The following is a 26,216-nucleotide window of genomic DNA, read 5'->3' as shown; positions in this document are numbered from 1 at the left end:
CTCTTTTCCCCTCTCCTGTGCCGTATCTTCCATCACCCCGAGAAGAAGCCGTGGAATGCTCCAYGGCGGGTCGCTTTCTTCTTTTCCTGGGAGGGGGAACTAGGAAAGCAGGCAAAGGGCCTCTGTGATGTTAGTTTCCCTTCAGGGTTGGGAGGAGAACGTGGCGGAGAACAGCTAAAGATGATCGTTCTTGGGAAAACAGGGTTCCCCTTTGGAAGCAGCAGAAGCACAAGGATCTGATTGAAGACAGTTATCCCATGTTCCTCCATGAAGAAACATTAATCACAATTAAAGGATCATCTRAAATGAATGCACATGCACTGCCTTTTATGCCAGAGTTTTAGACTAAGATCTTATGTTGAGAAATGCTGGTGTTGTAAACATTTTGGTCAAACCTTGAAAATAACATTACGTGCAATCTCATTCAATATTGCAATATCTTGCATGATCTCTTAGTACTTGGGTTATGTGTTGTGAGTGACTATTAGCCACTAGCACAACAAGTTTAGYCCCAGATGCAAATGTTCATCTATTGATTCATTTCTGAAAATTTTGTTAAAGGGATCTCTGATTAGTTGTAACATTAGACTTATTCAATAAACATATATTTTAACTGTAAAATAAAGACCGTAAAAATACTGTAGGCTGTTTAGTTTTGATCATTTTTAAACTAAAAGTTTAAAAATATATTACACGGACGGGGCCATTTTATTTACACTCAAAGCATTCTGGGTAAATGATGACGTGGGTAGGTCATCGGTGCGAGGCTGCTAGTGAGCTATATCCACCCTGAAGGTTAATCTTGGACAATATCTGATGATCGACTCTTTTAAATGAAACCAGAGAGCGTTGACAGAGAGGAGAAGGTAGAAATGACTCAGTCTGTAACTGAAAATATGGATGGAGGACAACAGTTTAGCTTGTTTGTCGTGCCAGCACCAAGCTAATACATATAAGGCAATATAGCATCGGTGCTAGCGCAAAGGCTAACAGGCTAAGCTGAGGTTCTTCTTCATGAAGCAGCTCTGTTGTCCTCCATCTATATTTTCAGTTACAGGCTGAGTCAATTCAACCTTCTCCTCTCAGTCAACGCTCTGGTTTCATTTAAAAGAGTCGATCATCAGATATTGTCCAAGATTAACCTTCAGGGTGGATATAGCTCGCTAGCAGCCTCGCACCGATGACCTACTCACGTCATCATTTACCCAGAATGCTTTGAGTGTAAATAAAATGGCCCCGTCCGTGTTAAAATAAATTTTAAAAAATTTACAAAACTAAACAGCCTACAGTTTTTTACAGTCTTTATTTTACAGTTAAAATAAATGTTTATTAAATAAAGTCTAATGTTACAACTAATCAGGGATCCCTTTAAAATCCATCCTGTGGTTTACGGGCTCCTTGCTACGGTAAGAACTAGAGCCTGAACGGACCAAATAAAATTTCTCTGTCGTCGTGTTGCTCTGCTGCGAGTGTAAATTCACCTTCAATAAAAGTGATCCAGAAAAAAAAGAATCTTTAATTTATAAGCATATGAAAAATGTAAACATTTGTTTATAATACGTTCTGATAAAACATTTCCTCCCAAAGTAAACACTTGCTCCAGAAACTCACAAAACAAAACAAACACCCCTTCTGATAATCCCCTACAATTATATTGCACGGCATGATGAAAGCATATCAATGAACTACTTATGTCACAGAAAAAGAGCGGCACTTCAAACACGAAACCCTGTGAAGCCGAACGGAGTTTTCAAGTCGATCGTTGATCAAAGGAGCAAAAGCTTATCATCAACGTTTCTTAACAGTGAAACAATATTGTACGGATTTAGACGCTGGCAGTGTGATTTTTTTTGCCCTGAAAACGTAAAGGCTATTATGGTTTTTGGTAAACATTAGCCTTTTTATGGAGCTAAAGCTATGAAAGGCATTCACGCTGTAGAGTGGATGTACGGTTTTTATCGTGATGAAAGGCTAAAGCGTGGCATTGACCTTTCTGGCACCAGCTGGGCTTTGGAAGCACAAAACATGGCAACAATTTCTGGCTATTTCTCCCCCTCAGCTCAGGGCAATACTTACAAGGGAAAGACCTCAAACCCAAACATGTGATTTTATGTAAAGACTCAAAAACACAGGTTGATGTCCCCAAACTCTCCTTTTACATTTCACACACTAACATTCTGTCTGTGCATGTTGCAAACTGACCAGTCCCACCTGGCATCACAGTACAACTGCAGGCTGAAAGCAACCAGAGAGAACCAACTGTTTCATCACAAAACTGAGCTCAGTCCAAAGTTTCATCATTGCTTTCCTGTAACAGGAACTGATTCAGCAACAGTTAAACTTTTGTTTATAAGACTTAAAGTGATAGTTTAGAGCGGAGGTGCCCAAAGTTTGGGCCCGTGGGCCAAGTCAGTTGATTTGGCCTGCCAGCAGTTGCACTGGTTACTAGGTTATTACTCCTGTCTTTGTGTGTGGAAACACTATATTTCCATCCATTGGCCCAGTGACTTTATAACAGGTTGTAGTGCAGATAGTTTTACACTTATAGTGCTGACTTTATCTTTGAATTATATTAATATTAAACATGAAATACAATTAACTTACAAGAGACATTTAGATTAGGTTTTCACGCTTTATAAAATCATAAATACTCATATTTTATCAATTTATGAAGTTACCCATGAGCCTTTACTGCCTGAGCATATGTCAAACTTTTTCCAAGTGCACGAGCTATACAAACAAAAAAAATAAATAAAAACAAAGGGCCACTGCACTGGCTGCTAGCTTAATCATAAAGCAAATAAAAGGACTTTACTTAAAAAGTATTTGCATTTCAGGTATTATACTACTGCAATCGGCCCACAGCTTTTAGATAGATTTTTAATTTGGCCCACTTCTGGTGAAAAAGTTTGGGCACCCTGGTTTAGCGCTTTTGAAGTGGGGTTCTGTAAAAAGGGGTTAGGAACCATTATTATCTTGCTCGTCTCGGCAGAAAGGCTAAGGAAAACAGGAGAGACCAAGCTTGTTGATTTTTATCAGTTTATTACAAATGTCAAGCAGAAAATCCCAGGGATGAGACAACTCCAAGCAGCAGAATATGTCTAACCTGAGATTGTAAGACAATGGGCTGCAGGCAAGAACATGCTCGTATTGTTATCCTTAATTTCTCTTACTTTTGTTTTTACAAAGGGTTCGTACGAACATGCCACGTCAGATTCAACAAACTCTTCTATCTTCAGGAAAAGTGTGTAAATGAGGAGCGTAAACTGATGAATGCGTATCAGGTGCTCGTGCACGGGGAGGGGTGATTTACATAATTACCACCCCTAAAACACCATATAAAGATATACGTTTCCTGCCACACATAAGTGTCCATTCATGTGACATCGCAACGTAAAAAAAGAACTTTACGAGTTCGGAGATTGAAGTTCTGCTCTCGGAGATCTACAAAAATAAAAAATAAATGTCATTTTTAGCAGCGTCAGCTGTGGAATTAAAGGATCTGCTTTAAAGCCGAGGAAATGAAATGACAACTGCTGTTAATGTCGTGTCTCCCGTGGGTCGTCACAGAAATAAAAATCTAAATCATATTTATCTCTCTCTGCAGTCCAGCACCGGTTTTTCTTTGGTCAAATACTTTTTATTTCAGTGTAAACAACTGTGTTACATAGGTTTCACTTATTCAGAGGAGCAGTCACACACTGCAACCCCCACCCCACACCATCGCAAGTGTCAGATGTGTCTCTGAAAAAAAGCATTTTAAAATGTCTCAAAACTTCAATTAACGTCATATTAACATTGTAGTGCTATAGGAAAAAATTAATAGCCAATTTATTTTAATTTAACCAATTTATGTCATTAGTCTACATTTTTACATTTAAAATTCTAATTCTAATTCAAACAGAATAGCCTCTTGTCAACATAATTATAGAGTGTGATTTATTTTCATCTCAAAATATCTTCAAACTAATGAAATATAAAGTTATTAATGAAGAAAATCCATCTGGATAACARCAGACTGACTGCTCTTAAAAGATTCAACAGGTCTGGACCACTCGTGAATTTTGTTCGTATCTGAAGAAAATCTTAGAATACGAAAAAACTGGTGAATGCCACAAATTCTCCTAAATCACTCGTACGCACAACTTAAGAACAAATCTGTGTGTATGAACGGTTCTTGCATGAGGCCCATTGTGTTTTTAAAGAAAGCTTCTCCGAAGAAAAAATGTATAACCTCTTCACAGAAGGTCTCTTCAAAATGTTTAAACTATCTCTTTAAGCAAAGAGCAACCAATACCAATATAAAGTGAAAACCACCAGTTGGTTAAGTACTAGTTTAGTTAGTGGGTCCCCAATATGATCTGAGCGACTGTTAACTTCAAGCTCTTTGTTTCAGGGAGGCCACATACCCAAAAGGGCCTTTGTGTGACATTTCAAAAGCCAGAATCACAAGGTCATGGAACAAGGGTCATGCAAACACAGAAAAGCAGTTGTGTGCTGTTCATTTTTTTTTTTGGTGGGGGTGTGCCAATTCTATAGGTAAACTCTAGCAGAGAGGAGATGAGTTAACCATGAGCCAGAAGACAAAGGAAACAGTGGACGGCATATGAAAAGGTAAAGAGTAGTGGTCCCTGACGTGCGAGAGGCCTCATCACCAGCAGGAGAGTATAAAAGCACCTGCAAGTGTGTCTGCGGCTACGGTGCGCAAACATCCACAGGCCTGCAACCATGGGAAAGGTACGAGCTAACTCATATGTGTAACACTTTGAATTTTACGTATAACATAATTTCTTTAAATAAAACCCAGCTCCTCTCTTCCCCCTCTTTTTTTTAAGATCATCTTCTATGAGGGCTCCAACTTCCAGGGCCGCCACTGGGAGTGCAGCAGTGACTGCATGGACACCTTCAGGCACTTCAACTGCTGCAACTCCATCCGTGTCAGCGGCGGTCACTGGGTGGCCTACGAGAAGCCTCACTACATGGGCTATCAGTACATCCTTGGCCCCGGCGAGTACCCCGACTTCCACCACTGGATGGGCTTCAACAACTGCATCCGCTCGTGCCAAATGTTCCCTCCTGTAAGTCAATCAAATTGACAGAAAGGACTGGTAGCCCCCCCACCACCACCCCTTACCTCTATTCACCTTCCACATCAAACGCTGCTTTAGAAATAGATGTCAATCATTAGGTTTTTGCTTGCAGATACTCACACAGGTCACATCATAAAAGTCTCGGCTTCAAGGCCCAGAAGGAGACCCAGTCGTTTGTTAAATTGATTATGACATGCCCCCCTTTTCCCCCCAAAAGATTTGGTGCCTTTACTCTAATTCTGTTTGTCACTCTGAGTGTTTTTGGCAGTTAAAAAAAATCTGTGTCATCCTGCTAAAGAGTTCTTGCTCATTCTCATTGGTAGTTAGTAAAAGATGCCAAGCGGCGCGAGTTAAATCAGCTCAGTAAAGAAAGCTCTGGCAAAAGTCGTCTCCAGGGCTCCCACCTACTGAAACAGCATAATAATCACGTTGTGATTTCTTCCACCTGCAGTACAGGGGCTCCTACAGGATGAGGGTGTACAACAGGCCCAACATGATGGGACACATGATGGAATTCACGGACGACTGCCCCAACGTGTACGATCGTTTCCATTACCGTGACATTTACTCCTGCAACATCCTGGAGGGCTACTGGATTTTCTACGAGCACCCCAACTACAGGGGGCGCCAGTATTTCCTGCGCCCCGGAGAGTATCGGGCTTACGGAGACTGGGGCTGCCACAGCCCTATGGTGGGCTCTTTCAGGAGGATGAGGACTTCCATGTAAACTCATCACACCTCAAATGAACATTAAACATGTCACTTTAAAAACATTGTGTGTTGTGTGCTTCTTTGGAAGTTATTCCATGAAATATGCAGAGGTACATTGACATGTTTACGTCTTTAAAAAAGCTAAACAAAACAAAAACCAGCTGTCTCGTGTCTTCATAGTCGGCCTGCGAGTTCCTGGCATTTATGCCAATTAAGGCAGATGTTGCAACTCTTATTGAAGGCCTCTGAGAAAGTGCAGTTGTGCAGTGTTTTCCACAGACACTGAGCTTTGACGGAGACAAAGCGGCCGCTGCAGCTCACCAGCCCTATAGTGTTTCGCCCTCTATAGAGTGCACTCTGCTGACACGACAAAGCTTTGTTTTGTCTTCACAAAGCCCTGATCCCAGCAGGATCTATAAAGAGGCCTGGCACGGGCCTGCATGTGGTCTGGTCCGAACTTAACACAGGTACAATGGGGAAGGTAAGCTTGAGTTTTATTATCTATACAGATATTTGGTGTATGATAAAGCAGATTTACATGATGAATCAATAACTTGAGTGGTTCTGATTACACAAAAGGTCTACTCGGATAGCTGACTAAAAAAGATATGGGTCGGTAGTTATCGCATTTGCATGGATATAATACATTTATGCAAATTTAAGTTTTAATAAATAGAAATGAACATGTAAAATAAAAGTAGAAACAAATTTGGGTAGCACTTTACTTTAAGAGTACTCTTATAAAAGATTATTAAATAGTCAATAACCAGTAATTAATAAAGTCTTAAACAGTTTTTTCTATTATAAATATTATTTTATACACTTGCTGGTCTTTTCAAAACTTCTAAATTTGATTAAAATAAAGAGCTGGTTCTTTAAAGCCTATTCAAAGTTGTAAAAATTTCTGTTTAGTTGCGTGATGTGAAGCGACTATAAGCATCATGAGTTTGAAATAGCTCCGTGGCAATCCTGTGATGTCCGACCATCTGTCATATGCAGATTATTTTCTATGAAGACAGGAACTTCCAGGGTCGTCACCATGAGTGCAGCAGCGACTGCCCCGAGATGCAAAACTTCTTCAGTCGCTGCAACTCCATAAGAGTTGAGAGTGGTTGCTGGGTAGCCTATGAGAAGTCCAATTATGCTGGCTACCAGTACATGCTGCACAAGGGAGAGTACCCCGACTACCAGCACTGGGCTGGCTTCAATGACTGTATCCGCTCCTGCCGTATGGTGCCACCTGTGAGTTTTTAAATCTCGCTGTATCCTGTTTGAGTGTGTTTTCTGGTAAAAGCTTAGGCTCATTTTGCACTACGTTTAGCCTCTTTTTATTCAAACTCTTCTGTTTTACATAAAAGTTTTCAAAAATATTTTATCCTCTCATTTTTTTCATAGTACAATGGAAGCTACAGGATGAAGATTTTCGAGCGATCTGACTTTGCGGGCCAGAATCTGGAGCTAAATGAAGATTGCCCGGACCTGCATGAGCGTTTCCACACCCGTGACATCTCCTCTGTCAATGTCATGGAGGGCTACTGGATGCTGCATGAACACCCCAACTACAGGGGGCGCCAGTACTTCTTGCCACCCGGAGAATACAGACGGCACAATGAGTGGGGAAGCACCAGCCCCACCATTGGATCTCTGAGGCGTGTCACAGAGAACAAGTGATTCATGGCTTTTTGTTTTTTAAGCCCTTCTTGACCCCACAGTTTTAAACCTCCTCTCAATTGTTTCCCTGATGCCAGTTCTGTCTGAGTGCCTCCAAGCTGAGGTGTCCAAACCTGCAACCACACACTTTTAACGACAGAGGCTTCTCTCGGTTCGATGTTGGATTTGGGGCCTTGTTTGGTTGCTTTGCTTTTAAGTTATTCTCTAACTCAGAGCTCAAACAAATGTCAGAGCTAAAATTTTAATGCTTTGATTGTTCCAAAATAAAATAGTTTTTCCTTGCAGGTTATACTGGAATCACAATAAATTAAAACTTGATAAAAGTCTTGTAAAGAGGGTGATTTATTGTTGACTAGCAGCTGTAACAAAGGAGCATATGTTTCATCATGGTTCTGTAGAAAGATATGCACAATTAACATCTTACCTGCTGCAGATGACTTAATAGTTAGAAAACATAATAACTTTGATAAAATTTAAAACAGTTAAGCTGAATAAGACCAAAGCTATGTTAACACGGACATAATCGAAATAAACAGCCAATCAGATTAAAAATGCATCATGTAAATGTACCAGTCGGAAATTCTAATCTGATTTAGCTCAATCGGAATGAGTTTGTAATCCAAAGGAGAGGGGTGATTTATGTGGTTTCATGTCGAGATTTATTCTGGTTGTGGAAAACTGACCTGACTGTGAGCCCTATGTCAACCTGACRYATCCAGCTGACTAGATSCTAATAKGTCCGGGAAGTTAAATTGGTCGTTTAGCGATACAACATTTTTATTAGAAACTTTGAAAGAGCTCAAAATTATCAAACACCTTGATGGTTGAAAGTGTAGGAACATGGAGTGCAATAAAGTCTCCAAGGTTATTAAAACCTGGTGAGGGTCCATTCTGGGTGCTCAGAAGACACTTTTGTTTATGTTCATCACAGAAGTAGAACTTCTTCTGTTTGTTTTAGGGAACGTTCACAACCCTGCATACGTCAGTGCTTCTATTCTGAATAAAAGCCTGGTGCATGTAAACACATGTAAATTCATTTTGTGCCCTTATAACCAATACATTTGGATTATTCCTTCCAAACACATTTCAATCAAAGAATTTTGTGCATGCAAACTTAGCTCAACACTAAAATGAATTACTGACAATCTAAACCTCAAAAACCAAAAGTTGTATGATGGTTCACGACAACACATTTTGATACATTTTTATATGCTAATAAATTTGCCTTCCATACTAATTATTACCATATTTATTCATGTATAATATGATCGAGTATATGATCATCATTTTTTAGCTTAAAAAGCATGAAAAGTCTAATCATCCTGTTATGAGCACTCATTTCTGACGTAATGAGTTTTTAGCCTTGCGGTGCGCCCTCTGGTGCCGATAAAGGGAGACACACGTGTTTTCCTGCAGAGCTGCAGAGGAGGCGCAGCAGAAGTTTCTGGTTTGGTGTGTCACTAAAAACAAAAAACAATCCACTCCCAGACGAGAGCAGAAGCCGGTTGTTAATTGGAAAGATGGATTTATCAGCCCAAACAACTAAAGTCCAAGTCTTTTTACATTGCCACGGTTAACAAGCAAAAGAAAACACTTTTTTTTCTCCTCTGACCCTGGTGAGTAAACCATAGGGTTTATAAGCCTTGCTATGTGTGACTTACGACGGGAAAGACAGGGAATATTTCAGTAATATACAAGGAAATATTGAAACCTATTGTGGTTGTACATTTAAAAAGTTAGTAAAATGTACTCCCATGTATACTTCTATACTTCTACCCCAACCCTATCACCTACACACACACACACACACACACACACACACTTTATGAATGATTTTTGGGGTTGATTTTCTCATATTATACACAAATATGGTGCACAGTAAAGATTACATGATATTGCAAAACTGAAATGCAGAATTATGATGTTCTTGCATGTTTCACAAGCAGCACTACAGATAGCTGTTTGCACTTGCAAATAACTAAATAACCACTTAATGCATAACTGACACTTGTTCAAAGTCAAAAAAATACAAGCTTTTGCATGAACTGCTATAAAATCTTTAAGACTGAAGTTTTTAGATGGCAGTAATCTGCTTTAATCTCTGGGCCCTTTATAGACAATAAACTCAATCTGTCAGATTCAACCTATTTCTCCAAACTGAGGTCAGTCAAAGAGCTGTCTACAACAGGTAAGATATTGTTTCCTAATCACAGAATCTTTCTTGAAAAAAAAAACTACTAAACATTTTAATATGGTGACTGAACTTTCAGTGTTTTTCAAAGACAAAAAGGCTAAATGACTGAGTTTTATATGATCTCGTCAATCTACAAAGAAACTTATCAAGGAAACAGAAGCTTATTAAAGCCAAACACCATAAAAAAACCAGTATCTGAGAACAGATATGTTGGAGTCTTTATGAGATCACATGGTACAGAGTAAGCGCTTTGGGTCCATGAAAGATGCCCATATTAGATCAACATCACAGGACCAGTGCCAACTCAAAGAGCTGGAGTCAAAGTGGCCTGATATTAGCCCCAAGCACCAAGCTCTCTCAGAACAAAAAACACAAAAACCCAGTCCACATCCCTGCTCATGCATTTTTCATCAGACCAAGACACGAGCCCTTTCAGAAATAAATATCAATTATTGAAATTGTTAATTAGACGCCGCATAATTGGAGAAGATACGCATGAATAAATAACTTTGACCATTAATTATTGATTTAAAAAAATTTGAAGCCCAGCAGGGAGAGCGTTCGAGAATCTTAAGATCAAGCAGAACAAGTTACATGAGTTTTGGCCTTGAGTAATGTTCAATTAAAGGATTGTCGGCTTTGCTGCACAAGTTCAGTGATTTGCTGTGGACAACAATGCCCAGTGGACAACACAACATCAACAGGGTGCAGCAGGGGAACGGATGTGCTGGGTTCTGGGGGCGCAGATGGTGAGAGATGAGAGTCTGGCCTTGGAACTGGAAATTATTTTAAGGCTATAAGAAGTGGTGGTGTATTATATAAAATAAAAATAAGGCATTTTCACATTTAAGAAGCCTTTTTTAAAGTTTATCACTGCAAAACAATAAAGGCAAATATCAAATTTTTTTTACAAAAGCTGGGTTTAAATGACAAACAAAACTAAAATAAAGTTTTAAGTTTGAAATAATTAGTTTTATTTCATAAAAACACCTGTTTTTTACACTTGCCCTCAAACCAGATGTTTTTCGAGTCATAAAGCTGATATTAAAAATGAAATTCAGGAATATCCCAAGGAAGTCTTTCATTGTACAACAAAGCACAACCAGGTGTACACACGACCACGTCTACAGCAGCTGTAGAAAAATCTGAAGCACAACCTGATATATTCTATAAAAAACAGCATGCAACAAAGAGACAATACTCATTGTCCCTGGATTGTTCCTTCTCTTCTTCAAGTCATTTAGATGATATTTTCAATCGTTTCACAGATTAAAAAAAAAACAAGGACAAAAGAGTGAGATCCAAGTTTTCTTTCCTTCTTCATCTTGGAAGTCTTTGGACTTGTGATGGGAAGCTGATTGAAGGGTAAGTAGTGCGTTTTGGAAAATGAATTCTTTAGATGATAGAAAAGAGAGAAATTTTGAAAGAAAGAGAAAGAAAAACCCAGAACAGAAGTCTGTGATTCCATTATTAGTCCCAGTTCTCCTCATCTCTCTTCAGTTCTGATGGCTGGATAATTAAACCTCTATAGTATTGTCTTCCATCTTCTCTGCCCCACTTCCAGCAACGCAAATTTCCCTATGGGCAACTTTAAAAAGGCCCCTTTTAGACATCTGTTTTTTAGATCAGTATGACTTCTTCTCTCCCCACACCCCACATTAATTTGTGTTTTTCTGTGTGTGAAAGTAGAAAGACTAGAGCCAGGACAGAGATGAGCATACATGTTAAAAATCCTCAACAATTCAACAGCGAGAAAAAGGGAAATCAAAGAGAGGAAAGAAAAAAGAATCCAAATATTCTTTCTCAACTTTTTCTTTTTTTTTTTTATTCTACATTACTGCCATTAAATAACCCAAACCTTAAATGTTGCATCTCAAGACATCTAAAAGCAGCGCAGAAAGCTGGAGTGTTACAGAGCTTCGTTTTAAAAGGCTCCTCATTCACCCCTCGAGCTTTAAAGAGAAGGCTTGTCAATTACTATTCCCACTCTGACAGAGGTTGGAGGCGCTACGAGGAACGAGCAGGAGGGCAAAAATGTGCGGAAAAACGAGCATGTCTTGTAACTATAACTAAACACGTTAAATAAAAATAAAGGATGCAAAAAAAAACGTGCATTTACCTTAAAATTACTACACAATAATCACATTTTTTGTACAGTTTTTAACGTTGCAACACAGCATTCTTAATCGAATCTCAGGTTTTCGCTTAAGAAATTGCAAACATTTGTTTTTTGAATGTGTATTTATTAAATAATTTTCATCATTTTCAATCATTCAAGTAGTATTCGAGTGTCAGAGTTTAATTATTATTTATAAAGAGTTCTTGTTTGGAGTCTGTGAAGACTGCAAAAATAAATATACATGTTGCAAATGAAATTTAAAACATGCTCATAAGCAAAATACTGCCAGTTGTGGAATATTTTTCCCAAAATAAAGACATTCATTGGAATTAAAATTCATTTCCAAAATTAGGTCATGATTCATCAAAATAGTTTACTTTTTTGATAGATGTGTTTTTAGTTTAACATTAAAAGGTAGATTTTTTTCTTATTCATTCATTGTTGTAAAAGTACAGGTGCCTCTCAGAAAATTTGAATATTTTTAAAAAACTAAATATTTAGCTTAGTTTTACAAAGTGATGAATTCAGATGTTTTTTTTCCTGTTAATTTGGATGATTTGGGCTCACAGATAATTAAACTGTCAAATAAGTTGACCAAAAATGATTCTGAAATCAAGAAATGTTGGTCAGCTGAAAAGACTGTCCATGTACTGTATAGTATAAATATTTGGTCTGGGCTCCTTTTGCTGACACTGCATCGATAATTCTACCATAACCATATAAGGCTGAAAGGTTATAGAAGTTCAGGTTGTTTTAATAGCATCCTCCAGCTCAGCATTGTTGGGTTTGGTGTCTCATCTTCCTCCTGACTCTACCCTGAAGATTCTCTGGTGGGTTCAGGTCAGGTGAGTTTTCTGACCAATCGAGCATCATGGTCATTAAACCAGATATCGTAACTTATGACCGTTTATAATACTCTGATTTTCTGAGAAACTGCATTTTGTGTTTTCATTAGCTTTAGGCAATTATCATCAAAATGACCTGAAATAAGTATTTAACATTTGTATCTATGAAGTTCACTTTGATATGAACCACTGACGTTAATTGAGAACAGCTAAAAAAGCTAACCCTACTTTAACAAGACAATAAGCCAACAGGGAACATCTGTCTGATTGTGCTGGTATAATAAATCAAAGTTTAAGAGATTTAAATAGTGACATCGTGGTCTCAACTTCTGAAAGCCATCAGACTCTCTGGTCTAGCTGCTGTTTCTCTGTTCAGCTAAAGTTTGACCCACTGGCAGGTTTTCATGGACGTACTTCATATCGCCGTGCTCAGAGAAATCAGCTGCTGTGTGCCCGTCGCCTCTCAGGACCCACTTGGTAGTGAGCAGCCCCTCGAGGCCTACTGGGCCCCGGACATGGATACGGGCTGTGCTGATACCGACCTCTGCTCCTGTAGATCAAGAGAACAGCAGTGAACAAAATATAAATATTGATTTGTGCTTTTAAATCTTAATTTAATTCTGAAAATGCTCTAAAATGTTTGTGATTCCCATTAATATTCACACAGAGGACCTATATCATAATAAACAGTGCTGTGCAAAAGTCTTGAGCCACAATCATGTGCAGAATCCACTCAAATTTTCAGCTAACAACCCTGGAAATCACTCTTTCAATACAAGTATTATCCCACATGTTAAACTGTGCCATAAATTCAGTTAAAAATAAAATAAAATATAGTCTCGGTGACAAACTGATAGTGAAAGTTTTAAATCATTAAAATAATTTCTGTTCAGAATAAGCAGATTCTTCAGAAGACTTCAGACAAAAAAGAGGGAATAAAAACATGGAAGGAACCAACCGAGTCCAAACCGATAGCCATCAGCAAATCGTGAACTAGCGTTCCAGAAAACACAGGCGCTGTCCAGCTGCTGCAGGAACTGCTCAGCTGTCTCCTCTGGAAGAGAACAAATAATTACCAGTGCTACTTGCTAACGTTAACATTGTTCTTCTGTTCACTACAACCCATTTACACTGACAGAATTTTCAATGCATAAATCCAATTAACAGCGTATCTGCAATGTAGACCCAGCTGCATCTACTTAAATAAGAACTGTACCTTTGCTAAAAACTTTTTATAGTTCCTAAATTATATGAAGAAAAAAAACTCTCAGAACAATGTGGACAGCATAAAGAGAGCCTTACAGTTGTCATAACAAAATAAATACATTAAAAAATGGCTGCAATGTAAGAATTCATGGCTGTTTGTCTCTTAATTTTAATACATTTACTCCTTACTCAACTAACTGCCAGTCTGATTTATAACTTAAATTATTTTTATTTTCTTAATCGAACCTTTTAGATGGAGCATTTGTCACTAGCTTAGTGTCTTTCTCCCTCCGGTGTATAAATGGTTTGTATGCCTCTACTCCCGACATGTAGTTTAATTTAATAGAGGTACCTTTTGTGCCCACTAGATGGCAATAATATGTCCTGATCCAGTGTTGAGCTGATCCTCTGGGTAGGAAAAGCAAATTCTGTCCCAAATTAGTGTAAATTACAAAATGTTAACTTATAAATAACAATATTTAATAATAAATTAAATGTAAATAATAAACAAAAAATAAGTGTTAAATACGTCCTGATCCAGTGTTGAGCTGATCCTCTGGGTAGGAAAAGCAAATTCTGTCCCAAATTAGTGTAAATTACAAAGTGTTAACTTATAAATAACAATATTTAATAATAAATTAAATGTAAATAATAAACAAAAAATAAGTGTTAAATACAAAAAAAATTTAAATAAAATAATAAAAAACCAACGTGGAACGAGAAACAACCCATGTTTAATAATCAGTGTAGTAATCATATTATTAATGTGCAAAAAAGTGGGCTGTTTTGTATGACTCTTCCCTTATTTAAGTTTAAAGACTTTTTTGACCCCTTTCTTTTATTATCCTCTTTATATCCTGACACCATAAAGGAATACCTCATTTTGTTGTACTTGTTACGTTGACAGTAAATACATTCTGATTCTGACAATACTTGCTGATTTGATCTATTAAAATTAAAGTAAGTCACAATTTCCTCATTAGTATGCACAAGATTTACTTAAAACAAATACAGCACCATATAATTACACATTTTCCGTTAAGATCAAGATATTACCATAAAATATAACTTATATAAAAATGTTTTTTTTAACAGTGTCTCTTTTAGCAACTCAACCTTCAGGTCACATAACCCTCTATGCCTACTTCATGAGCAGTTTTTATCAAAATGAGTTGAGAAGATGTAATTTGACAGCTACAACTCAGTATTTTTCAGGGACAAGTCTGTTAAACTGACAATCATCTGCTCTGCATTTAAAACCGACTCTGTCCACCACACTGGCGTCACAGAGGGAGGGTGTGAACTCACACTGACAACAAAGTGTCACTGATTATTAGCTGCCGTGGCAGAGAGTGAGATGGAAGGTGTTAAATCATTAGACAGGAGGACAGTTTGAATAATGTGTTCCACCTGCATTAAAACATTAACAGCGTACAGATGTTGCTTTAGTCATGGTGCCTTAAATATGTCTCAAATCATAGAATATATTTTGTAAGTTAGACAATTTGAGGATAAAACAACAGTAACAACAAAAACAAGAGGTAAAAAAAATAGCCACTTACTATTTTCTGTGATGATAACATCTGTGTGGGAGCTGCCATATTTGTGTATATGATCCACAGCTTCCTGCATGCTGTCCACCACCTCCAGACAGCACTGCAGGTCACCGTACTCTGTGCGCAGGGATGTGACCTCCGATGGACTGAACGTCAGGTAAGAAATTAACTGAGGACCTGCATGAATCTTTACCTAGCAACAACACAAAAAAGGAGCATTTTTAAGGTGTGACTACGTAAATAAAAAGTAAAATTCTTAGTTTAAATCTTTGCTTAGAATCAAGTAGAATTTCAGCTGCTCATGAAAGAATGAAGCAAAAACAGAAGAGATGCAGTTCCTTGAATAACCACTTGAGGCTGGCTCAAATATAACTAAGATTCTTTGCTGAAAATAAGAAATGCTTCATGTGACTGTGTGTGCATTTGTTTCTTTCTTTTTTTTTACCCGTTCGTTGCGCAGCATATCAATTATCTGGTCAAACAGAGGCGTCCTAAGGATGCTCCTGTGAATCAGCAGAGTTTCCATGGAATTACATGCAGCTGGGTAGTCACACTTGGAGTCTCTGACTAAAAAGATAAAGCAGAAACTCTCAGTACATCATTAATATTTTGCCAATATTTGTCTTTACTAGTGCAACATACCACTATAATTTAAAAAGCACTTAAAACAGCACAAGGCTAATATAAGTTCTGCACAATAAAACAGATACATCAAGGACATAAAGTATGTTACATAAGTTTAAAAATACAAAAACATTTTGGATGACAGCAAAGAGATCAGAGCTATAAAACACAGTGAGGTTTTTGAACCAACTCACTCAGTTACAGGCAAACAAATTATAGGCTACATTCACACTGCAGGTCTTAATGATCAATCCTGATTTTTTTTTTTAAATCTGAATTTTTGGTGTGAACGTTCACATTATATTTTGAATGCGACCTCCATCAGACTCCAGTGTGAACCCTACACAGCACTGATGTGACCCGCATGTGAAGAAAAAGACGTGGTGTCTCATTCAGCTCTTTGTTTGTTTACAGAGTTAGCATGGATGCTACTTTTAGCACGTCGAATCTAAGTTGTTCAATCAGAGGCGATTAAATAATTATCTGACATGATTGTTTAGTTCGGAGTTTATATCTGAACCTGCATCTGACTGGGATGCTCCTGTGCAGCATTTTAATTTTGGAATGAAGCAATGAGCTGGAAATAAAGTATCGACCGAGTAAATTTAGGACTGATTTGCTCCGCGACCGAGGCTGGACGTTACTATCATACTATCTACATGGAAAATTAAAAGTAAAAAGACCCTCTTCACCTGAATGCGGCATGACCGTTCAGACTGCAGTCACACTGGAAAACATCAGATATGTATCCGATTTAGTGCCACATACTGAAAAGGCCTGGGTCAGATTTCAATAAAATGGGATTTGTTGCGTTCAGACTGTCATTAAAAAATGGGATTTAGGTTGCATTTGCTTGCAGTGTGAACATAGCCATAGTGTGTTTTTAAACAAGGTGAGGGACAGTATCTGGCATTTACTGACAGGTCATTCCACAATTAAGGACCTGAATCTGAGAAGGATCTATCACCTGAGTTTAAGTCATAAGTTTGGAAACATCAAAAACAGCTTATGAGCTGAACTTGGAGAACATTGTGAAACTATGAATGCACTAACTGTGCATTCGTTGTCAAGCCTGGATGTTTTAAAACTTAGTTTTGAACAGAATGGGCTTCATCTTGGACTGTCTCCTCAGAAAAACAAATTAAAAAAAACAAGATTTAACGACTGAGTGTTTAATTTCACTTAAGGATCCATTTACAGAGGAATGATGCACAATAATTTTAAAGCTCTATCTACTGACCGATCTTTAGGACTTTGTCGATGCTGGCGTCTGCGTCGACGTAGACATGGCAGATCCCCTCACTGTGACCCAACACCGGGATGCCCTTGGCTGCTCGCTGAATGTCTCGCACAAGCTGGGACGAACCTCTGGGGATAATCAAGTCAATCATCTTGTCCAGTCGACAAAGATCCGCCACCTCCTCACGGGTGCTCACCTCAAGAGGAGTACATCCAATAAACGTGTTTTTATGTCTTATTTAGAAATACACACGCACAAGACAGGCCCAGTAAAATTGATTTCAGTTTAAATGATGTGAGGCAATTTTATAGACTTCATCCTTTTGCTTAAAATATCCTCAAATGCAGAAGTCTTCAACCCTGATCCTTGTGACTCACTGTCCTGCAGGTTTTCGCTGTGTCCTTGCTCCAGTGCCCCTGATTCAAATAATCAGACCTACTCAGAATGCCAAGTTTAGCAGAAGGCTGTCACCCATTCATATCAGTCAGGTGTGCTGAAGCACAGAAACAACTAAAACATAAAGGGTCACAAGGATCAGGGTTGAAGACCTCTTCTCTAATGGGTAATTACAGTTTGAATAGGCTTTTATTAGATGTATAGGAGAGTAATTTTACCATCTGTACAGCCTCTTGGACTCCATGCACAAAGAGGGCTTCCTGAATCAGACGGTGCAGGACACTGTTGGTGTTGGCAGCCTCTTTGCCACCTTTCAACAGAAGAGCATTCCCACTGGCAATGGCTAGGGCTGACAACTTTATGAACAAACGCAAAGATGGAACGAGTGACAAATGAAGTATTGTAAAAAGTTAAACATGCTTRTTTTASACAAAAATTGCATTAATTAAAAATTCATATAATAAAAAATATGCCAACTGTATTAATTTTACCAGCGTTTTCATTTACATATTTGTGCAAGTGTGCATGTCTGTTCACAAAACATCTCATGAACAAATGGATGGATTTTAATTAARCTTGCAGCGGAGATGAAACATTCTTTCAAGGAATGTCTTTATTTTATCAGTAACATAACGTTCAAGTTACTATGTTACCTTTTGTTATGAAAAAGCTGCAAATATCAAATGTACTTTGCCTTGAAATGGCCTCTGTCTCTTTAAGAACCTTCTACAACTCCGGACACTCCCACTTCAGCACGTTTTCACAACAATACTTGGGTGGAGGGGTGCTCTGTGGGGCGGGAGCTCAGCTATGGACTGAACTCCAGGGAGGAGCTTTGTGTAAATAGGTGGAGCTTTGTACCATCAAGTGTTTAGCCAGCTCCACATGGCTTTCACAGGAGATTCRTGAATTTCTCAAACATGTGTGAACGAGTCAAAGCAACACTCTAGGTATGTTTTTGATGAGGGAATGACTTTATAATGTGATATAAAGCTAAAAAATAATAATAAATTTGCATAAAACCCCTCCGAAAAGTTAAAAGGATTATTTTTCCATCATGTTACCTGTGGCAAACAGTCGGGTCTGGCCTCAAAGATGACCAGAAAAACCCCAATGGGTACAGTAATCTGCTCTAGTTCTAGACCATGCGCCACCCTGGTCCTTCGCAGAACTCGACCGACGCTGTCCTGGGCTGCCACAGCTACCTGACGCAGGCCTACAGCCAAACTGTTAAGTTTGGCTGACGTTAGGCTCAGACGCTTCAGCATGGCTGAGGGCAAATGACCTAAAAATAATTGGACATTTAGATCTAGTGAGTGCATAAATGAGGAGGAAAGTCATGTTTTGAAGACTGAGGCTTGTACAAGATTACCTTTTAAATTTGTCTCATTAGTTTATGATGTAGCCAAAAACAAAATCAATGGGCTAATAAAAACATGTCAATGTATCTTGTTAAACTGACATTAACCAATATTTCTGAATATCTAAAAATACATSCGTTTAAAATTAAATATGGCAGTACAAAAAATAAAACTTTGCAGGAAAGTTTGCCTTAGCGGGGAGTTCTGCCTGCTTAGTTTTTTTCTAAACCTGGAAAATGTTGGTTCCTGTTACCTGCACTGACAGCTACCTCCATGTCCATCTTGTTTGCAGCCAGAATTTCTTCCTTCCTCTCAGTCAACATCTCTGCTAGGTGGCAAACGATCTCACTTCTCTGACAACACAGACAAGCAAACACATGCAGACTCAGCATAAAGCAGATCTGTCTGCTAAAGTTTCTCTGCAGCAGAACGGATGCACATAACATAAATTATGAATGCTTAGAGCCTACAAAAAAAAAAAAAAAGATTTAAGCTGCAGCTCTCAAAAACACTAAGATGACATGCCCTGATCTAAATCCGAGGTGTCACCTGGTCTGGATGTAGAGATGCCAGGGTTCTTCCAGAGTTTCGGGCCATTTCTGCCTGCTCCTCCACAGATGGGCCTAAAACAGAGTCGGGGACAAAACAAAACAAAACAGCTTTAACAAGACAGCAAAACGTAAAGGGAGAAAAAAGAAAAGACATGCAGCTGATTTTGGGATATACACACCTGCAGGTTTTATTTCAGAAAAAAAGGTTCCCACTTTCTTGCCCTCCACTATATCAGTGATGACGTGACCTGTCACTTTGGGGTTAGTGCCATTAGCTATGACCACAGAGGTGCCACCCCGCAAGGCCCAAAGAGCTGCCTTGACCTGAAACAAAAATATTTTGAACCATACCTTAACATTTTTTCTCAAAAAGTATCTTCAACTTCCCCAAAATTTAAGATTATAACCTTCAAGACTATTTTGCTTTAACAGTAGGGAGTTGGAATGTAATGATAGCCATTACTTGATCTTAAATGACAAAGAAAATGGTCCAGGTTTGCTTTTACTGTCCTCATTTCCCTGTTTAACTATACAACATAATTTTTTTTCTGTTTGCTCAGCTGATGGATTTTTCCTCAGTGAATGAGCCTTAAACAAACCTTGGCTTCCATGCCTCCAATCCCAACTCTGGACTTTGTGCCGTAGGTGATGGACTGCTGGTCTCCGGGGTAGAAGATGTCAACGAGCTTTGCATCGTCTGTTCCAGGAGGGCTGTTGTAAAGCCCTATAAAATAAACAATCCATACATACAAGTATTTGCAAAAACATAATTAAATCAGGCAACAAAAACCTCTGATGCAACGTCATCACAAACACCCTTTACAGGAGGTTTTCCTTTTTTATTTTATTTTTTTATTTTTTGGTTTCTTTGCAAAAAGTGAACAAGTTTCAGGGAGAAATACTCACACTACTGAGCTATAAGTACCAAGTAAAAACCCTAATCAACAACAAATTTGTGTTTAACTGGTAAAAAGTGCATTAAAATTGAAACTCGCTTATTTATAACACCCAACAAGGACAGGGCAGTAGGGTCTATGATAGCCTAAAAGTTCATGAAAGACTACTTTAGACTTCCAGAACTCCATTTCTCATCCAACAGACTTTCTCAAACTTGTAGGAATGTCCGTGTCCTAAGACTAAAGACCTACACAGACCTAAAGCTTGTGTTGTTGGTAGATTACAGACTCCTGATTACAGGAGTATGGCTGTTTGAAGCTTTGGGCACGATTTGAACAGGTCCTGATTGTTTAATTGTTACTGAAATGAGCTGGTTCTGTCTGTGTTTGCAGATCCAAAAAGTGTTGAAATCTCACTTGCAGAACTTCACACTCCTGTCAGCAGTATTTCTGATGTGCTGCCAAGCGTTAACGTTGCCCTCCATAATAAATTTGCCCCATTAGTCACTTGAAATACAAACTAAGGTTTGATTGTTCCTGTAGGTTTTTCTATCATTCTACTAGGGAAAGTAACAACCAATATCTGATATCTAACCTAAACTACTGTAGTGGTTCTGCTTTTACCTTCCACATCAGACAGAGCGATGAGCAGRTTGGCCTTCATCTCTACAGCCAGGCGTGCTGCCAGGCTGTCATTGTCCTTTATACTGATCACCTAAAAAACAAAATGAAACCCAAACTTKTTGAGGAAATAACTGCACAAAACTTGACCATAACGAATATATTGACATTTTCAAAATATTCATTTGACATAAAAGTTGAAAAAGCTGAACTTTACTAAAATTATTTTAATATTTTTAAAAACCATTAGACTTTTATAATATAGTAATTCCATGTTCTTTGCAGAAGGTTTTTTTTTTTCCAGTTTGCAAAAGTATTTTTCCACAGGACAATGTGACATTTTACTACCCATTCACAGAGTTGTGCTGTGGAATGATTTAAAATATTATTCACATAACTCATTTTTACCAAAAGAGTTGTACTCACTGTTGAGCTGTGGTAAGTAGCAGCCATCTTGAACTCTGAACTCTCCCACTTTCTGACAGGAAATTCCCACTGGAGGGGCGTGCAAGTGGGAAGTTCCCAATTCACAGTATAACAAAGCTGCAGCAAACGTAGCTGGCAAAAATGCAGCTAAATGTAGATTTTACACGGCTGGCTGCCGGCTACTTTTGAACCTTGTACAGCGCCACCTAGTGGCTGGATGTTGTAATTTGTCAGGTGAAATAATCAACACGGCATTATGGTAGATGTAGTTCAGGGTCATTTCTAGCTTTAAAGAGTCATACGCTTATTTTAAAGGCAATTTGATTCTAGTTCTCTAGGGCCACATAAAATGCAGTGGAGGCCTCATTTAGCCCGCAGGCCTCGAGTTTGACTTGTCTTCTAAGTGATGCATGTTCGACATTTAAAAAGTGTTTAAACAAAGTATTTTTTCTCAATTATGTTTATATTGGTTTGTGTGAGTGTTTGTGCATTTATGTTTTAATAAGCTTATATTTTTCATTTTGTTGTACTTAATTAATTAATTWATTTATTTTTTATTTTATTTTCTTGGAGGGGAGGGGCTGCTTTTGACCTCTCCAACACATCTTGTTTTTGTTCTTTTTTTCTTTTGTGTGCCATTATTTGTACATGCAAATAAATTAAACTGAACGTGAAGCTTGTGACATATCAGTGATCACCAGCAGTGATTTTAAATATCTAGGAAAAAGATGTTGGTGCAGCCATCCATCCCCTCTCTGCATCCATCCATCCCCTCTCTGCATCCATCCATCCCCTCTCTGCATGCACATGTTTAATGAATAAAGGCAGAACTGAAGAACTGAGGCAGATGCGATTCAGAATGTATGCGGCTGACAGAAAATGTTGTAGTTAATGAATGGCGCACGCATTGTACAAAAACAGCCTCCGCCAAGACTCTCAGCTCCCCTGCTGCCACTGCCAGCGTCGCACCCATGCTGCCTGTACCCACATTTACCCCCTGCAGGTCGCTGTCGGGTTCTGGCGGGGGTACCACAGCATCGTTGGTGTTGATGATGGGGACGATGTTCATGCGCAGCAGCTCCTGCAGCGTGCTGTTGAGATTCTGCCTCTTCTCATCATCATGGAAATCCAGATTTGTCACCAGGACCTGACAACACAGAGGGAAGCAGAGAACTGAGTCAAAACTGGAAGTGAGAGGAGGAAAAGTTGAAGCTAACCGCAAACGAAGGCTTTCCAAGTTGGGCGTTTTTCCTGCGAGTTGTACAAGTACCTGAGCAGTGCACGTGCTGTACTGGGAGAACATGGCCTCATACAGGGCCATCAGGCCACTCTGTCCTGCTGCAGCACAGGCTCGGGCCTCCAGAACCGGCACAGACTGCAACACAAACAATATATGTCGAAAACACATTAGATCAAAACTTACTATCCTGGTTAAATTTAAGTGTGTTAAAACATTTATAGTGAACTGTGTTGTATTTATAAACAAACTCTTGACTAAAGTATTGAGTTAACATGGATTCAAAAAATTCTGTTCACTGTTGTTAAATGTACTGGGCTAATTTCATTCGGCTGAATGATGTTTGAAGCTTAGCAGGTCCTTACCATGTCTTTGAGTTGAGTGTTTCCAGAATGCAGTGCCTGTCGGACGCTCTGGGACAGCAGGATCTCATGTTTTAATCTCTGTTTACCGAAGGCCACGGCTCCACTGGTGACGATCAGCATCTCCCTGCCTTGACTCTGCAGCATTGCCACCTGGACAACAACACAACTACTTGAATTTAAAACGGAATACAAAAAGTACAGTTAAATATTTGTGAGCTAATCTATAAATCACCTCCAGAAATGTGTGTTATTAGACAATAAGTATGTTGTGAAACTTGTATTTTCAACTGATTACCAGAAGTGATGAGAACAAGGAGGGTCTATAGAACAGCTGGAGTGCGCAGAAACCACGTGACCATGTGATCGGCTGGCAAAGCTAACGGCTAACGCAAAACGGGCAAGAGTCTGGATTTCCCATTACTGTRCATGTTGACAACAGAGCAGAAAAAAAGGACTGACGATGTAGAAATCATTAAAACTATTAATAATAATATTAATCCAATTTTTTTTAAATAATGTCAGAAAAGCTGTTTGTGTTATGGATTTATTAACAGAAGATAAGCAGGAAAACATCTCATTTTACAACACAAGTCAGCAGATTTGATCTTATTTAGTTTAATGTGATCTGAGCAGAACATAATGTAACAGTTTAAAATTAAATTAATCTTATAAAGTCAATGTAATCACTGTTATTTATTGAACTGGTTAGCAGATATTAGCTTGTGGAGCTTATATACAGAGTGTAGCACTGTTAAATCATGCTAGAATTTAACACAAACTAGTAAATATTAATTTTTAGACCTACAGAGTGTAAAATAATATTATAAATGTAAGTATTTTTAGGTTTCTGTTAGAGGAACCTGACTTGTTGAGAAGATGGTTAGCTAATAGAGACAAGTTTCATCCTATAACCAGAGAAGATTTTCTAACTGTTGACTGGTAAATTTAAATATTATTATTTTTTATGACAGTAAGAAGAAATAATAAATATACTTTATTACTAGCTGAAGTCATCATTTTTCAACCAGCTAAAGTCTAAGTTACAGGCTGACTTCAGGTCTGTTTCAGATCAGTGTTTCCCAAAGTTGGGGTCGGGACCCAAAGTGGGGTCCCAAAACATCAAGGTGGGGTCCTGAAAAGATTTTCTGAATTAATTACATTTTTGCCTTAGTTGTTATAAAGGAGTGAGGTTAGTATATTTAAAATGATAAATGTAGTATAAAAATATTGTAACTATGCCCATGTTTAGTTGACCTGATACAAATGTTTATCATCCAAAAATAGTTGGGGGCACAGGTCTCTGCTACTGTTATTTTGTGGGTCAAAAGCTGAAAAGTTTGGGAACCATTGCACTTTGGTTCCCAAAGTTGGGCTTGGGACCCAATAATGGGTCATGAAGCACCTTGGATAATCTCCAGAAATCAATTTAAAGGGTAATAAAATAATTGCTGATGTAATGTTTTCTCTATAATTATTACAAAAACACAAAATAAGTAAAAATAAGTATTTATATTTGTGTACAAGCTGTTTAGATTGTCAAAAATCCTGTGTTTTTAGGGTTATTAACAGCGTTTGTGTACTCAGACCAGTAATATTTGGGGTCACAAGGTTTTGCCATGGATATTTTGTGGGTCAGAAGACAAAAAGTTTGGGAACCACTGGTTTAGATCATTGCTATTTATAAATTATATATATTTTCTGGTACAAATCTGCTGTTTTACATGATTGTTGAATGAAATTAACATAATTATTAATTTATTGTAAAAACATGACTGATAATCTGTGAAACAGATCCAGTTCAGCTTGTTGTTTATCTATTAGTTTCTATGGAGGCTGTAAGCTGTTGCCCTTTTAGAGGCCATTTCTGCTCCTCCATGCTGTCACAGACGCTACCAGTGGACGGTATGGGCGGGGCTCAGTCTAGTGATCTATATATTTAAGTCTATGGATGAGAATTACCGATCAAAAACTACTTCAGTAAGCTCAAGTCCCACCTGCTCCACAATGGAAGCCAGCCGCCCCAGAGCCAAACCGCACTCATCCCCACGGGTGACCACAGCACTACCAAGCTTAACCACAATCCTCTTGGCACGCTGCAGCTCACCCCGATGTGCGAAGGAGCTGCCGTGGGCCTTACTCTGGGGAGCTGGAAAGAAAAGGAATATTAAATTTTACAAATCACAACACAATTACAATCAACTCTTAAACTTGTAATACTATGTAACCCCCCCAACAATGTTCATTTTTTGTTAATCAAAAATAAAATGAAGCTTTTCAAACACTATCCTTAGCTCAGAGAAGTCCCTGTAAGGATCTGGAAAAGGGTCTGGTTCTATGAATCCTTGCTAGTGGAACAGCCTTGGAACCATGGAGAGTCACGGTGAACCGTGCTGTGGAGCAGAGGTTCTCAAACTGGAGTCCCAGGACCCCCGGGGGTCCGCGAGAGGTATCTTGGGGGTAGGGTTGGGCATAATAATATCGTGTGCAATTAATCGTCAAAAAAACATTAATCGATTACTTTTTGCCACTTGATGATTAATACGATTAATGCCACCTGGCAGACTGACTTGGGATTACTCCGGTTGGTCTGCTTGGTGCTCTTCTCCACTTCAAATGTGACGAACATTAAAAATAAAGTTCTGTAATTTATTTATCCATCAACACAATTTAAAATATGATGTATAACCTGAAATTTGCCATTTTCACACAATTTAGAACAATTTCTTACAAAGAGCAAATCTTTCCCACTAAACTGATCATGTGACTACAAAATAAGGCTGTCCAGGAACTCCAGGGGATTAATCGTCAAATTAATCGTTATCAGCTAAATACCACAATTGATCGTGATTAATTTTGTTACCAAAATTGCCCAACCCTACTTGGGGGGTCCTCAAAAAATTCACTTAATTTGGTTTTTATTTTTAAAAATGCATGGAGAACAATGAACTAATCAAACAAAACTTAAGAAAAATATCTATTCCCATGGCATTTAGGGGTTGAAATGACAATAAATTATCTTTTAAACAGCATGGGTTTTATGAGGGGGGTTCCTGGAATTTTTTCGCCCTTGTAAGGGGTCCCCAGACCCAAAAGTCTTGAGAACCCCT

General features: G+C 38.4%; 3 protein-coding genes across 3 annotated transcripts; 2 read left to right on the top strand and 1 right to left on the bottom strand.

Annotated features, from left to right (window-relative positions):
• The first annotated feature begins 4,641 nt into the window (after positions 1-4,641).
• On the top strand, positions 4,642-5,861 carry crygmxl2 (crystallin, gamma MX, like 2). The gene is made up of 3 exons (XM_014007640.1): positions 4,642-4,737; positions 4,836-5,078; positions 5,542-5,861. Exons 1-3 carry the CDS (start codon positions 4,729-4,731, stop codon positions 5,815-5,817), a joined length of 528 nt encoding a protein of 175 aa, XP_013863094.1. The 5' UTR covers positions 4,642-4,728; the 3' UTR covers positions 5,818-5,861.
• Positions 5,862-6,258: 397 nt separating this feature from the next.
• On the top strand, positions 6,259-7,805 carry crygmx (crystallin, gamma MX). Its single transcript, XM_014007641.1, has 3 exons — positions 6,259-6,282; positions 6,801-7,043; positions 7,197-7,805. The coding sequence occupies exons 1-3, from the start codon at positions 6,274-6,276 to the stop codon at positions 7,470-7,472; spliced, it is 528 nt and encodes a 175-aa protein (XP_013863095.1). The 5' UTR covers positions 6,259-6,273; the 3' UTR covers positions 7,473-7,805.
• Positions 7,806-11,888: 4,083 nt separating this feature from the next.
• On the bottom strand, positions 11,889-25,255 carry aldh18a1 (aldehyde dehydrogenase 18 family, member A1; the record flags this gene model as incomplete). Its single annotated transcript, XM_014007639.1, is given in 16 exon segments — positions 11,889-13,180; positions 13,589-13,684; positions 15,399-15,585; positions 15,838-15,959; positions 17,257-17,452; positions 17,871-18,008; positions 18,717-18,937; positions 19,267-19,366; positions 19,563-19,636; positions 19,744-19,888; positions 20,164-20,288; positions 21,085-21,175; positions 22,502-22,654; positions 22,778-22,882; positions 23,110-23,259; positions 25,104-25,255. Coding segments are annotated over 16 exon segments (2,252 nt in total), but the record flags the coding sequence as incomplete, so codon positions are not given.
• Between the last annotated feature and the right edge of the window lie 961 nt (positions 25,256-26,216).

The sequence above is a fragment of the Austrofundulus limnaeus genome, unplaced genomic scaffold, assembly GCF_001266775.1.
Source record: "Austrofundulus limnaeus strain Quisiro unplaced genomic scaffold, Austrofundulus_limnaeus-1.0 Scaffold43, whole genome shotgun sequence".
Classification (NCBI taxonomy): domain Eukaryota; kingdom Metazoa; phylum Chordata; class Actinopteri; order Cyprinodontiformes; family Rivulidae; genus Austrofundulus; species Austrofundulus limnaeus.
Note: the sequence above shows the minus strand (reverse complement) of the source record. Positions and strands in the feature narration are given on the sequence as shown.